Consider the following 15,836-nt stretch of genomic DNA (forward strand, 5'->3'; position numbering starts at 1 on the left):
AATAGAAGGTATGAGAAAGAAAATAAGACATAGGATTCTAAGAAGTGAGCAGGTTAATAAGAGTGGGAGTTAAAGTATACATGCAAGAAAAATGAGATGTAGGAAGCTAGGAGAGTTACAAATGAAGGCAGAAGGTAGAATGAAGAATATGGAGATATAGCAATGTTTATGATATAATTGCATTCTTAATCACCTCATTTTCTCATCCCTTCTCCTCTCTCTTTCTCTTTCTCTCTCACTTGGAATTTGTTTGAAGTGTATCTTGTATGTATGTGCAAAGGCAAAGAAGGTGTCAAGGTGTAAGTAAAGATGTAGTTGGGTGGAAATTCCATGAAGCTATGCTAGGAGATACTTACCCAACCTGTGCCATGACACTGGCTTTAACTTTGCCAATCATTGGTGAAGTAAAATATAACGTTGACTTTTGCACATTTTGAACCCAGAACATACAGGAGTAAAAGCTAAATTTTATTAGGTATTTAGATTATGCTACAGTCTGTATTGCTGTTCCTGCTGTTGTTGTTGTTGAGCGTAGCGGTCTTCGTCCAGTGGGAGAAGTCTGAAACGTGGTCCTTCGCTATTCGTAAGACCCGCAAAAGAGAAAGCAGGTCAACCCCCAACACCGAGAGCATCAACGGATGGATGGATGTGCATCCAGGCTCAGCGGTTGCGTAGGAAGTCGGGGACAAGAAACAGGAAGAAAGAGTGAGAGAAAGGTGGAACTTTAGGTGTTTTCGCTCAATAAACACACACAACGCCCAGTCTGGGAATCGAAACTGCGATCCTCCGACCACGAGTCCGCTGCCCTAACCATTGGGCCATTGCGCCTCCACTTGCTGTTCCTGTCTTTGATAGGGAGGAAGAGAATAGTAGTAGTCATGGTGAAGAGTAGGAAGAGGAAGATGTAAATATAGAAAATGCCAAATACAGGGTAACCATAAAGCCTGGATACATAGATGAAAATGCTTATTGTCAATAATTTTATTCAACTACATTAATGGATAACAATTTTCGACATGGTCTCCACTATTAGTGATGCAAAGTGTGGTATGTGCTTTGTGAGATTCATATGAATCGAATGCAGTAACTCCACATTTTTTGTTAATTTGAGCAAATTCATTCATGATGCATTCCTTCAGATGATTCATATCTGTGATCTTCATTGAGTACATCTTCTCTTTCAGTATACTCTAGGAAAATGAAGTCAAGGGGATTAATATCTCATGAGCAAGAAGCCCATTGAAATAGAATATCAGTGATATTTCTCATGTATCCAGATTTTATGGTCACCCTGTATTATACATAGCATATGTCTAAATCTGGTTTAAATATGAGAAGATATAGTGAAATATGACCAAAAATTACCAGTATTCAGACTAGAGGTGTAGGTACAATGAACTGAAGTATTGTAAATACAACATAAATTTGGCACATATTTGCTTTACAACATTGATAAAAAAGAAATGGAACCAATTATATCAAGTTTGTCCTCTCCTATAAAATTAGGCAGTTTGGTAGCAAGGTTGGTAATCAAATACCATTAAACCAATGTTTCTCATTGTGGGTTCCAAGGAAGCTTGTGTTTTTGCAAAAGGAAATCTTCAAGCTTTGTGAAACTAGATGTCTTCTAATGAAATTTACTTTATATTTTGTAAAATGAAATTGGTAATCACCATTTTCAAAACAATAAAGTATTATGTGTGAATTTACTTTTTTTTTTTTTGGCTAACCAAAACCTTGAGAGTAGGTTTGGTAGGAGGAAACTGAAAGAAGCCCATTATATATATATATATATATATAGATTCAGTTGAATATGGTACTTAAGTTAAAGGCACCAGAATTTGGTATGGTATTATTATCCATATAATTCAAAATGGGGTGATTACATTACCTCTGGATATCCTTGTTGCTTATTTTGATATCATCATCATCATCATTTAATGTCCGTTTTCCATGCTAGCATGGGTTATATATATATATATATACACACACACATATATGTGTGTGTGTATGTATGTATGCGTGTCTGTCTTTGTTGTCATATCTCATAATTGTTGTAAATAAGCTCACCATCATACAAGTGGTCAAGTGATGTCCTTCATTTCCAGTCTTCCATGGAAACATGTGGCCATGAGGAAATATTATCTTACTTGGAAACAGATGAGAGTTGGCAGCAGGAAGGGCATCCTGCTGTAGAAAATCTGCCTCAACGAATTCCATTTGACCCATGCAAGCATAAAAAAGTATATGTTCAAACAATGATGATAATGTTGACATAACTAATTTTTCTCACTGAAACCATTTTTGTTTCATTGAAAGCATTATAAAAATTAAGGTGGTGGTGGTTGTCCACAGAATATAGATATGGGTTCCATGATTTTTAGAAAATCGCATAAGGCAGTGTTTCTCAATCTTTCTTACTCCATGCCCCATTTCAATTTCCTAACAAAAGATCGTACACCCCCACTACGACCAGACAAAATGCACGTGCATGCACACACACACACATACCGTTTCCAAAATGGAAGTGAATATCTTTCTCCATGTGATTGGCTTGAGAAATTGTTAAGACTTTGTGATATTTTCTTACTTTTCTTAACATGAAACCAATGTTAACCTTAATTCACAAATAAAGAAATTATATTCACTAATGCAGTGTTGAGCACTCATTTCCATCATTCAACATTTATGTACATATATATATATATATATATTATTGTGTCTGGGGAGAGTCATTCTGTTCTAATGCCTCATTAATTAACATACTCACCAGTTCAATTTCCACTCATTTACTTATTTTTTCTAAAATTTTTGCTGCTTCTTGCAACCTCTTCAATAGTTGTTGACGTCTCTATTCGGACAGAGTCAACGACTATTGAAGAGGTTACAAGAAGCAACAAAAATTTTAGAAAAAATAAATAAGTTAGTGGAAACCGAACCGGTGAGTGTGTTAATTAATAAAGACATTAGAACAGAATGACTCTCCCCAAGCACTAAAATTTGCATCAACATACAAATTCACATAAAGAATCTTGCAAACCAAATACAAAAACGATTCATATATATATATATATATATATATATATATATATATATACATAAATTAAATTAGAGATAAAACCACTATTAGGCAAATCAAACAGTGAAAAACATAAACCAAAACATAAAAATAAAAATAATATAATATACAAAATATATAAAATATAAGATTTAATAATTTAAATTATTAAATTTAAAATTAAAATTATTAATTTATATTTATATATATATAAATTTTTATTTTTTTATATTAAATATATATAACTATCAAAAAGTATTAAAAAGTTTAATATAAGATAAAAAGTAAAACCACTACATATGTTTCCTGCCCATAACCTAATTCGAATTACAATAATTTAAATTCAACTAATAATTCGAATTATGGTTATAGTCAATCTTCATGTTAATAATAATAGTTAAATAAATAATCAAATATATTTAAACAATATTTTTTAAGAAATAAATAAAATAATAATTTTTCTTATAAAAAAACTCTTATCAAACTAGAAACTTTAACGATTATGATTATGTCATACAATCCAATTATAATGTTAAGTATTAATTTTTAAGGTAAGAATAGATAGAAAATGTATTTATCTATTCAGATATAATATGGCTTTAAAAAAACATAATAAACTGACGAATAACCTAATCTCAGTTGTAGTCAATATCTAATTACCTAATTATTTAACAAAAAATAATCTTAATTAAAACCTCCTTTATATATATATATATATGAGGTTTTATTTAATTAAGACTTTACTGAAAGTTTAATTCACTTGTTACTTGTGTTTCATTTGGAATTAACCCACACACGTCCCCACTAGTGGGGGTTTGTTCCTCCTGTCTTGAGAAACAACTACTGAACAACCTTTATTACGATTATTCCCCTTAGACCAAATAACCTTTACTGGTTTAATTACTGTAAATTATTGATACATTCATTATATGTTTTCTTATACAGTTGATGCTATTGTTTTATCGCTATGCTTAATGTTATTATTGTTGTAGTTGTTGTTGTCCATGAAATTCCTGTGTTTATATAATTCCGAAATTTTGTTTTTAGACCAAAGTAATATAGTTATTGTTTTCATAACTGATTGTCTTGTCTGTGTGTTTTCAGTGGACAATCCCTGGGAACAGTCTGACGAAGCCATGTGCCCCGAAGGATGCCCTGAGCATTCATTTTGCGCTCGTCTTATACCAACTCTGCATTACGAATGCGTGTGCGCTGCTGGTTTCCAAGGAAACGGAGAAGTGTGCAAAGGTATTTCGAATCAAACTTTATTAACAAGGGAAATAACTCTTCTTCATTCAATCTAACGAGTCTTCTATCTTCTGTGGAAAGTTTTCTCAGCAGGATTTTTATTTATCATAGCTTAATCAAAGGGGCAACGTCGGTGCCAACAATTCTTTTATAAGGCTCTTGACACTGGTGGGAGAGAAAAAGGTAGATTTTGACTTACTTGCATCAGATGCCTGATGTTAATGCTAATGTCACCCAGAGGCTAGACAAGGGTGTTAACTGGGCTTTGGTTTAAGTAAACATTTAACTGATAACTAAATATTTAAAAAAACAGCCAAATAACACTATATGTTTCAAATTTAATGAAATTCTGATAAAGAATGTGAAGCGTATTTGTTAGATTTTTAATAACAGATAATTTAATATCGGTTATGTAATAATAAAATTTTCAATTGAGTTTGTGTGAGTCAAATAAGTATATCGGCCATGAGGAGCTGAAAGTTTAGCATATCAGACTCTTTCTCTTTAATGGGGAATATAAAAAAGATTAAAGAATAAGTTATTTCTCTGGTTACTGTGTCAAAGGGTAAGTGCCCTCAAAAATTATACCATTTTTCACAAAAATTTAAAATTAAACCATTTTTCAAACTTCTACAATGACACCTTTTCATTTATTATTACTAATAGAGACCCTTACCTGTGTCTTTGTGTTCCAAACTTTACCTAATTAACATTTTCAGTCTCAGTTTCTTGTCCCCTAAACAACCAGTAATATTCCTTGCAGTATGATAAGAAGGAATATCACACACACACACACACACACACACACACACACACACAACTCTTCCTTGTTATGTTGATATTTTTGTTTGGTACCTATATCAAAATTGTTCAAATCCTTGTGTAAGAGGTTTAGTGAAATTTAAGAGAGAAAAATTTCATTGTAAAACTTATTGAATGTATCTGGGAACTGAGCACTTCAATGTTGTGTCTTCAGGTTGGATCCCCATGTGCATTCACTGACAAATACATATGCACACACATACTCATGCACTCATTTACAAAAATAGCTACAGTATATATTCTGAGATATATCTTATCTAACATTATACATGATCTTTAACATAACAATAGTGGCTTGTCCCTCAGACTACATTCCCTTTGTCACAAATCCAGTTTCATTTGTGTTGAGTAAATCGATGTAGAAGTGTACCTACAGTTCTTGATATGTTGTCTCTGTTGCCAGTCTTTAATGTCATTGACCTTTCACAGTTCTTGTCTTCCTCAACATCCTTAAATTCTATAAAGTAAAAGTCTTGGCTGGATTATCAGATAATGTTAATGTGAAGATTCTAAGTTGTTGATTTACCAGAGGTCTGCCCTGAATGAGCAAAATTCTAGGGACTTGTCTTAGACTACTTTGTCCTGGACAAGCATCTATACATTATCCTAGGTATTAATTACAGCACATTGTCATGGATACACATTTATACATTGTACTAGAAATACTTTGATGCATTTTTATGCATTGTCCTGGAGACACATCTACACATTATCTTGGATACAATGCACATCTAATCACTATCCTGGACATCACACACATCTATTTTTCTGATCCTATTACACTTCTACACATTGTCCTGAATGTTAAATAGAGCTGTAATCTCACAGCTTCACATTGTCCTGGAATTACATCTGTACAGTAATCTAACCAGTCACACTATAACTGAGGTACTTTTTCAATTTAATGCTTGTTTCTGTTATTGATGCTGCTGTTAAGACATTAACTCCTGGCGTTTCCTAAGATTTTCACTCACCTACTCTCCACTGGAATATTCAATAGGATGAGTTAATTATCTCCCCATGTATAGCTTCCTAAGTTCAAAAAGTCAATCCACCATAATATGTCTCTAATTGCAGAGTGTCCCAACAACACATACAAGTCTGACATCGGTAACAGTACCTGCCTTCCATGCCCTAATGATTCAGATTCACAGCACATATCAGCCTCAAAGGCCTGCCTCTGTAAAAGTCCATCAGCTCGGCTTGTAGATGGAAATTGTGAAGGTAATTCATTGAAATATAATTCTAAAACAGAATCTTTTCTTCTCTAGCATGGCTAATTCTTTCTCTTCGTAAAAGTATATAAATATATTCTTCCATGTTCTTATGTGTTGGGTAATTCTGCAAATTTTGACAATTTACATAAATGCTGTTGCCACTGCTGCTGCTGCTGTTTCTTGTTGTTGATCTTGTTCTTGTTGTAGCTGTTGATGTTCTTGTTGCTGTTGTTGTTACTGTTAAATAATTCTTGTCTGCCCTTCTCTTACATCTACAATTCACGGATATAGTCAATCAAATGTAAATATATGACTCACCACTCCTTCAACACATCAGACCTAACCACATTCAATACTACCAGAGTGGAAGTCATAATAAATTCTGATACCACCATTGGGCAAGTGTCTTCTACTATAGCCTTCAGCTGACTAAAACTTTGTGAGTGGAATTTAGTTGACAAAAACTCTGTGGAAGGCCATCATATAAATGTATGTGTTTGTAACTGTGTTTATGTTAACACTGATTTAAAAACTTGTGTTGTTATTTATGTTGTGTCCCTTTATGTCCTATAACTTAGTAGTTTGATAAATGGCGATTGATACCAGGCTGTGAAATAAGTACTGGATGGGGCAATATGATCAACCGAAACTTTGAAGATTGTTCTCTTGTATTGCCACAGTCCAATGATTAAAACCAGTAAAAGAAAAAAATGATTCATTAGAATTTGCTGTAGCTTTCAGAATACTTGGTGTCCAGTGTATGTTTGTGTTTGTCCAAAAGATGACATTGTTCTACAAACAAGAGAGTCTGTAAGATCCTGATAGATCTTGAAACACACTGGTTTAAATATTTAACAATTTCTTCATTCACTGATTCTGATTCAAGAAATCAAAAGAAAAGACTCCAGCATCTACTTTGGTTGTGTTTTGACTACTGGTGTAATTTATTCCTTTCCCATTAGACTTTGGAAAGGTTTAATAGAAATATAACAAGGTGATAAAGTGCTGGTTAATTATACAGTAGATTGATGGAATCATTAGAGCACTGGGCAAAATGATGTGTGGTATTTAATTACAGCCATTTATGTTCTAATCTGAAATCTTGTCAGGATGAACTTGACCTTTCATCCTTCTGTGATCAATAAAATAAAGTACCATTCATTTAAGTAGTGGGTTTGATTTAATGAACAACACCATCTTCCAAAATTTGTTGCTTGTGCCAATACTAAAAAAAAAAGTCAATTATACAGTGGCCCTAATATTTACCGCAGTGATCTATGCATGTACTATGATATCTGTTTGCAGCTAAGTGGACTGAGCTTTTGCCAGTAATATTGTGTAATGTTGATTGGATTTGATCTGCTGATTCTTCAGCTTGGACTCTACAACAGAACTCTACAAATAATCAAGCTAAAATAATCTCTAACAGGAACATGGTTGCTAGGCAAGAGATTTGCCTAACAACAGATACACTAAACAACAGGGTTGCCAGGCAACAAAATTACCTGTTTATTGTTTTGTTTTTTTCATTTTTCATTTTCCTTCTTTTTCTTTTTTTATTTTTTCTTCATTATTGTGTAATGAAATATCTTTTCTATTCTACCAGAAACTGAGACAACATCAACATCCAGACCAACTACTACTGTTACTACTACTACTATTACATCTACTACTACTACTACTACATTGCCTACCACTAGTACCACAACAACTATGTCAACAACAACAGAACCTATTATAACAACTAGGAAGAAAGCAGCTAATATTGGTTAGCTTTTCTTTGATATATTTTTGTTTTTCACTTTTTGAAAAGTGAATTAACCAAGATTTTCAATGTAAAATGGTATTAAATGTTATAAGAACCAATTTGAGGCAGAAAAGAGAAACAGGCAAACAGGCTGGACAGATACTCTTTTCTTTCTTAAACTGGTATTAATAACATCTATACTATATCCAGAACCCCTTACTATCATTCTTCTTTACTCCTATCAGTCACTCTGTATTCACCATACCACCTATCATGGACATCATCCATTTTTGCTTACCATCATCCATCACTTACTCTTCCTTACCATCACACAGTTTTACTGCCACACCATCACGCTGTTCATGTTGTTTTCTAGTCAACCTCCTTAACAACAACCTGCATGTAACCATCATTATCTTTCTTCCATCACTCCCTCCCTTATCATTCTCTCACTCTTATCACACTGATTCTACCAATTACGCTCATACACATACTCTTTCTCATTTCATTCTCTTAGTCATCAACCTGTTGTCTCCTTGGTTTGGGTTTACCTTGGAAGAATAAAAACAATATAGAAGTAGGAAAGACTGTCTAGACTTGCAGGGGACATAAAAGACTCGGTAGTGTTGTTGCCATGGTAAAATACCCCAGTGTAAAGTAGTTGGCAAATGTACAGAGACAGCATAATGTAGATAAGACTCTTTGTCTTGTTAAGGACTTGAAAACCTCTCTAGTGCTAGTGTCACAATAAAATGCACCCCATTCCCTCTATGGAATTATTGGTGTTACAAATAACATCCAGTAATAGAAATGATTCGAAAAATGGAATGATTGAGCAAGACACTTGCTCCAAATAAAAATTGAATCAAACTGTGACATCCCGTCAAACCTGTGCTGACATGAAAAGTAGACACAAAACGATGAGGATGGTGATGCATCATCATCATCCTCATTGCAAAAAACAATGTGTAGCCAAATCAGCAAAACATTGATCAAATGCCATGCAGTATATAGTTATGTCCTGTTATGTTCTGAGTTCAGTTTCCAGATCAACTTTCAGGATTGCTAAAATAATGCCATTTAAATACAAGTCATTTGCTTCAGTTAGAAGCTATTATTATTATTAGTAGTAGTATTATTATCATCATCATCCTTGCAGTGTCCCTTCATACATTTCCCTTCTGGCAAATAAAGAGATGATTATTATTATTTATAATTATGATAATAATGGCCCTACTATGATACTATTTTTGCAACCCTGAAAATTGACCTAAGTGGAAATTGAAGACAGAAAATGATTGGGCATGACTAAATACTACAAGGCACGTTGTCCTATGTTTTTACTAATTTTGCGACCCTATACTTTCAATAATAATAATAACAATCATTATTATTATTTAAGGCAGTGACAGGACACAATTATAAGCATGTCAGACAAAATGCTTAGCAACATTTTTTCTGACCCTTCACATTCTGAGTTCAAATTTCACTGTGGTAAACTTTGCCTTTCATCCTTTTGGGATTGATAAAATAAAGTGCCAGTTGAGCCCTGGGGCTGTTGTAATCAACTAACACCTACCCATAATACTGTTGGCCTTATACCAAAATTTGAAACTGTTGTTGTTGTTGTTATTATTATTATTATTATCATTCATGATTTGAGAAATGCATCAAGTGTTTTCCTTTCTTACATCAAAAAAGTATTAACTACATCTTGGAAGACATGCATAAAAATGATCAGAGTTAACCGATGCAGTGTGAAAATGTCTAATGCCATTTGCAAATGTCCTCTTGCCATTTTCTGGAATGCAGCTATGTCTATCCTTACAGCTAATCTGTCAATGTACCATCATTCCAGTTGTACCAATTGCAAATGGAATTATAAACACATTCCTTAACTGACATTTTGTTTCATTTTAATTCGCCAGCTAAGTCAGTGTAACTCTTCAGATCTCCAGCTTGCTTCTGCACAACATTATAATTATTTGGTATTGCTGTATCAATTGCCATTTCTGTCGTGTAAAATTATGTTAGGCTTATTTTGTGCTATTTGGTGATCTGTCTGTTTGCTAAATTTCCATAGTATCTGCACATTGTCTATTTTTTTGTTTTTCTGAAGACAGGTAAAGGTTAATAAGAGTGCTGCTTCAGAGCTTTTTTCTCAAAAGAGTTGAAGCTGTGTAGCCAGTTATAGATTCACTAAGCTATTATGTTTCCAGATATATTTGATATAGGCTAGTGTTGCACCTGCTGGTGCTTTCTGGAGAATTGGTTTGAAAATAGAACAAAACTTCATGTATTTTGTAACAGTTGTAGGTAATTTTTACATTATTATTATTATTATTATTATTATTATTATTATTATTATTATTATTATTATTATAATAATAATAATAATAATAATAATAATAATAATAATAATTCAGTGACTAAATTTTAATTAACATTGTAATATGAAGAAGAAAAGAAGACCGACCTCAGATCAAGCTACTTTGGCCATGTGGATGATTAAATCAACCATGTGTTGTGAGTAGCCAGTTTCATTATCATACCAGGAGACCAACTTGACAAAGTTGTCATTTAGGCTGATGCCAGGCACAGCATAAAAGATGCTGCTGTGAGTGTCACCCAGTAAATCTGTTGAGATCACAGCATCCTCTGTGGAGCCAAGAATTCCTTTCAGTTTACCTTGTTGGTGCCTTCTTCATGACATTTTTGATTTGGTTGTAGGTGGTGCCTTTCTTAAGACAACAAGTAACATCAACCACAGAAACATCAGGTATGGGGATACGGAATGCCATATCAGTCAATTTTCCAATTTAAGTCCGGAATGACTTTGCCAACAGCTTTTGCAGCTCCGGTGGAACTTGGAATAATGTTCTGGACAGCCCTACATCCGCCTCTCCAGACCTTTGCTGAAGTTCCATCCACAAATTATTGTGTCACAGTGTATGAGTGGACTGTGGTTGTCACTGTTTCTTCAATGCCAAACTCATCAGGGATCACTTTGGCCAATGGTGCCAAGCAGTTGGTAGTGCACGAAGCATTGCTCACAATATTGAGAATTTTTGTGTACTTATGATACACTCCCATTACAAACATTGAGGAATTAGTTGAAGGGGCAGAAATAATTATCTTTTTGGCTCCACCTTTCAAATGAACTGCAGCCTTCTCAGTAGTGGTGAAAACTCCAGTACTTTCAACAATATGTTCAGCCCCAGCTGAGCTCCATGGAATGCAGGCAAGATCTTTCTTGCTAGTCACAGTAATGAGGGTATTGTTGATCTTCTGTTTATTGCCTTCCTTGCTAACAAAAGCAAGGAATTGTCCATTATATTATATTATTATTATCATCATCATTATCATCATCATCATCTTCATCATCATCATCATCATCATCATCATCATCATCATCATCATCATCATTATTATTATTATTATTATCATTTTATGCATATTAGTTAGCAAGAATATTGTCTTGAAGTCTAATGACATGCTCCTCAAATCTCAGAATTTTTCTAAGGATTCTTGTAGAATACAGGATTGCTCTCTTCTGCATGTTGATAATGCAACAAAAACTGAGAGCCTGGCATCTAGAATATCATCAGGAATTCACCACCCTTTATAAATGGGTAATGAGATCTGTGGATGTTCCACTTTAGCAATCTATAGAGGATTAGTGATGGGGAAGTGTGACAATGCTCTCAGGAAGACACCTGGCATCAATGAAAACAAACTAAACAAACTAAAAATAATAATCAGCATCATTACTATTATTGTTGTTGCTGTTATTATCATTATCATCATCATCACCATCATCATTATTATTATTAAGGCTGTGTGCTTCAGAATCATTTGCATGGCAAAATGCTTAGCAGCATTTCGTCCACCTTTGCATTCTGAGTTCAAATGCCACCAAGGTCAACTTTGCCTTTCATCTTGGTCAATAAAATGAGTACCAGCTGAAGACTAGCATCAATCCCCCCACCCACCGGAACTTGCTGGCCTTTTGCCAAAATATTAAACCATTATTATTATTATTATTATTATTATTATTATTATTATTAGTATTACTATGAGTACTACTACTACTGCTACTACTACTTTGGTGCTATGAATTACAGGATCATTAGAATGTTGGAGAAAATGCCTTGTATTACTGCCTCTTTGCATTATGAGTTCAAATCCAACTGAGGTCAACCTTTTTACTCTTGTGGGGTGGGATTGATAAATTCAGCACAGTCAATTATTCTTCTTCCCTCCCACCTTATTAAAAATCATTATCCCTATTATTATTATTATTATTATTATTATTATTATTATTATTATTATTATTATTATTATTGAGTGAGAGAGCAGTGCATGCCATCAAAGTGACACTGGGGTAAAATATACGAAGCCCAATATACCCATCATGACTACCCGTCTGATAAAGGTACACCAGGCACATGCATCACAACCATATGTGCACGACATGGTGATCTCATATCAAGATAAACAGCACATGACCTTGCAGGTGGGGCCCAGTTAGAATTTTCTTCAGGTTGAGTAGCCCATCCCGCTCAAAAGGTCCCTGAATAAGGGTTGTTTAAGGATGTTGAAAGAACCACCCATGAATCCCTCTCAACACATGGCTATGATGCTCCCCCACTACTTCTGCTCGTGATCAGAGATGCACATATCGTCAGCCACTAAGGGACATGCTCAACTGGTTAAGGTCAAACAACTGACAAGCAAATCTGTGGTATTGAGCAGAATATTTGCTGTAGCCCATCTTTTATACCAAGACAAAACAATGTACATGATAACACTTCCAATCAGTTAAGATCAGAAGCCATGAGAGCCACTGCCTGGTACTGCATTGAGAGCCACTGCCTGGTACTGCATCATCATTATTATTATCATCATCATCATTATTATTAATAATAATAATAATAATAATAATAAGCTATCTTTATCAGAGGGAAAATGACATAAACATTTAATGTTAAACTTCTCCAAGAAAATGTTATAAAGGAGTTAGAACCAGAGGAGGGTTACACATACTTAGTGGTATATGATTAAACATTCAATGATGGGGGGAAAGGTCAGAAAAGAATGTTATCACAGGGTAAGGGCAATACTCAAGACAGAGCTAAACACAAGAAACAAGATCAAAGTGATTAATACTTTAGCCATACCGGTCATGACTTACAGTTTCAATTTTATTAATTATTGAAATAAGTAAGCTTGACAGAAAAATTTGAAAATTGTTGATAGTGAGTAGAATGCACCATCCAAGAAAAGAGGATGTTCATGGACTCTTACAACTTGAATTGACTGTGAAGGTTGCCACAATTGGCCTAAACACTTATCTGAATAATTCTGATACTAGATGCTAAAACTTGTCTTAAAGCATGAAAACAAGAAAACTACATACTCAGTAACTAAACAGGCAAGGAAATGTCTAAATGAATTCCAAATACATCCAGTCCCAGAATTAGATGTGCTGGAAACAAGTGCAGAAAAAGCTAAGCATATGAAAACCCTTGCTAAAACTGCTGCCTTAGATATTCTCACTGATAAATGGCAAGAAAAACCTCTCACTGGCAAATATCCAAAGAGAGCTAATAATGCTGATGTTGACAAATTCTTACCCATCAATGGTTGGCATTTTCTGTCTTAAAATCAAAGACAGAATGGTTTATCATAGCTACCCAGGAACAATGCCTACCTACAAGAAGCTTCCAGGCCAACATCTTGAATGCCAGTAGCCCAACAGGTCATATATGTAAACAACAGCCTGAAACCATTGATCAAGTTGCCTCCATGTGCAGCCTTCTTGTGCCTACAGAGTATCTCAGCAGGCATGATAGAACAGCACAGTATATTCACTGGGCAGTTTGCAATGACCTGGACCTAGCCCATGATAAAAATAGGTGAGAACACGAACCACCCCCACTGCTTGAAAATGATCACATCTTACTCCTTTGGAACTTTTCTGTTCAAACTGACAGAAAGATAAATGCAAATAGACCAGACATTATACTGAAGGATTTCAGACAAAAAGCATGCCTCCTCATCAATATGACTGTCCGAATCAGCATATATGTATCTGTCAAGACCTACCAAAAACTGAGCAAATATAAAAATCTTGAAATAGAAATTGGTAAAATGTGGAACCTGAAGAGTAGAACAATACCTGTTGTCATAAATGTCCCAGGGATGATAACAAAAGGGGCTAATTGTTACCTATCTCAGATACCAGGAAATCACAAAAAATGAAATAAATTCAAAAAATAGTGCTCATGGGAACTGCTCATATCCTAAGAAAAATATTGTCTACATAATTCCAAAAACATTTTAATCTGTGAACATTATCAAAAGTACTTTTAAATGTACATAATAGCAAGCACCTTTTACTGTAATCTTAAGATCACACTATCATCTTACAATCAAATTACTTTTAAAATAAACTTTAAATTTTCTTATGTCCAGACAGACACTATCTAAAACAATACTCTGTGCAAAACCAAAAATATGGTACTCTAATTATAATACCCAACTTGAACTTCTAACTTGTTGTCTCCTGAGGTCTCTGGGTGAGACTTGGAATCAATTTGTACAAATACAAAGCAAAAGTCAAGCATATAATAATAATAATAATAATAATAATAATAATATACTATTATTGTTGCAGATATCATTTAGCTACCAAATTTTTTTGAGTCTAACCATTTCAAGATTGGCTTTGTCTTTGATTCTAACAAGAGGAGTGAAATGAGTTTCAGTTATATACTCTCTTTTACATAACTGCTCTATGGGTTTTGTGGTGGACTAGCAGAAACAGTAGAATCACAGACAAATTATTGTAGGAGTTGTATAAATGTAAGTTCGCAGTACACCAAAACCTGCTACACAAGTTCAAATCACGTCACAACCACTTTGCTTTTACCATGTGACTAATTCTGATTGCATATGAAACGGACATAAGAAAATCTCATTTGTCCAGACAGGCAACTATTAGCATTGTGGTAGGTAATGTTGTAGAGAAATGAATTCTTATTGAACCAAAGCCAGCTTAATTGATTTTGGTTTCAATTGAGAACAACTTCACATATGTCTATAAAGTCATTGAGAAAAGTTATGAATGCTACATCTTGTCATCTGTTATAAAGAATCAGGACTATTTTTTTTATTAATTCACACCATGGATATTGATACTGCATTTATTTTCCCAACATAATGTAAGTTCGATTTTCTTTCATATGCATATATGTTTGTGAGTTGAGGAAGTATGTTTTAAATGTATGTGAATGTGTAAGTATATTTATATATGTTTGATTGAATCATCATTGTATGTTCATTTTACCATGCTTGCATAAATTGAGTATATTTATTCCAGCACAACATTCCAACATATGTTGCAGTCCATTGTCATCTCCCATCACAAGGTTCAGCATTTCTGAGATCAGCCTTCATCATTTCTTGCATTTTTCTAAATCTCCTCTTCTGCATGCTCCATTCACTTGGATTGCTTGACATTCCATTACCCCAACTCTCATTTTCTATATGTGTCCTATGTCCAACTCAGTTCACTCTTTTCCCTTGTTCATTATATCATATTCCTCTGATGCCCCTTTTTTTATCTAAGCTTATCGGTACATTGTCATTTCTGCATGCTAACATTACACATCCTACAAAATATGCTCACCTCATTTCTGTCCAGCCTTTGCACATCCTCATGGATATTCAGTGTCCATGT

At 34.1% G+C, this 15,836-nt stretch overlaps 1 protein-coding gene and 1 pseudogene across 2 annotated transcripts in view; one reads left to right on the top strand and one right to left on the bottom strand.

Annotated features, from left to right (window-relative positions):
• LOC115216733 (low-density lipoprotein receptor-related protein 6-like) overlaps window positions 1-15,836 on the top strand; it is a 719,088-nt gene that overhangs the window by 680,799 nt on the left and 22,453 nt on the right. Inside the window, exons 19-21 of one of the 2 annotated variants that reach the window (XM_029786282.2) lie at window positions 4,163-4,306; window positions 6,206-6,352; window positions 7,952-8,113. In XM_029786282.2, coding sequence (XP_029642142.2) covers window positions 4,163-4,306; window positions 6,206-6,352; window positions 7,952-8,113 — 453 coding nt within the window. The remainder of the gene's footprint in view (window positions 1-4,162; window positions 4,307-6,205; window positions 6,353-7,951; window positions 8,114-15,836) is intronic. The other variant, XM_029786291.2, reaches the window with a different exon arrangement.
• On the bottom strand, window positions 10,511-11,426 carry LOC118764140 (annotated as a pseudogene).

The sequence above is a fragment of the Octopus sinensis genome, linkage group LG1 (genome assembly GCF_006345805.1).
Source record: "Octopus sinensis linkage group LG1, ASM634580v1, whole genome shotgun sequence".
Lineage (NCBI taxonomy): Eukaryota > Metazoa > Mollusca > Cephalopoda > Octopoda > Octopodidae > Octopus > Octopus sinensis.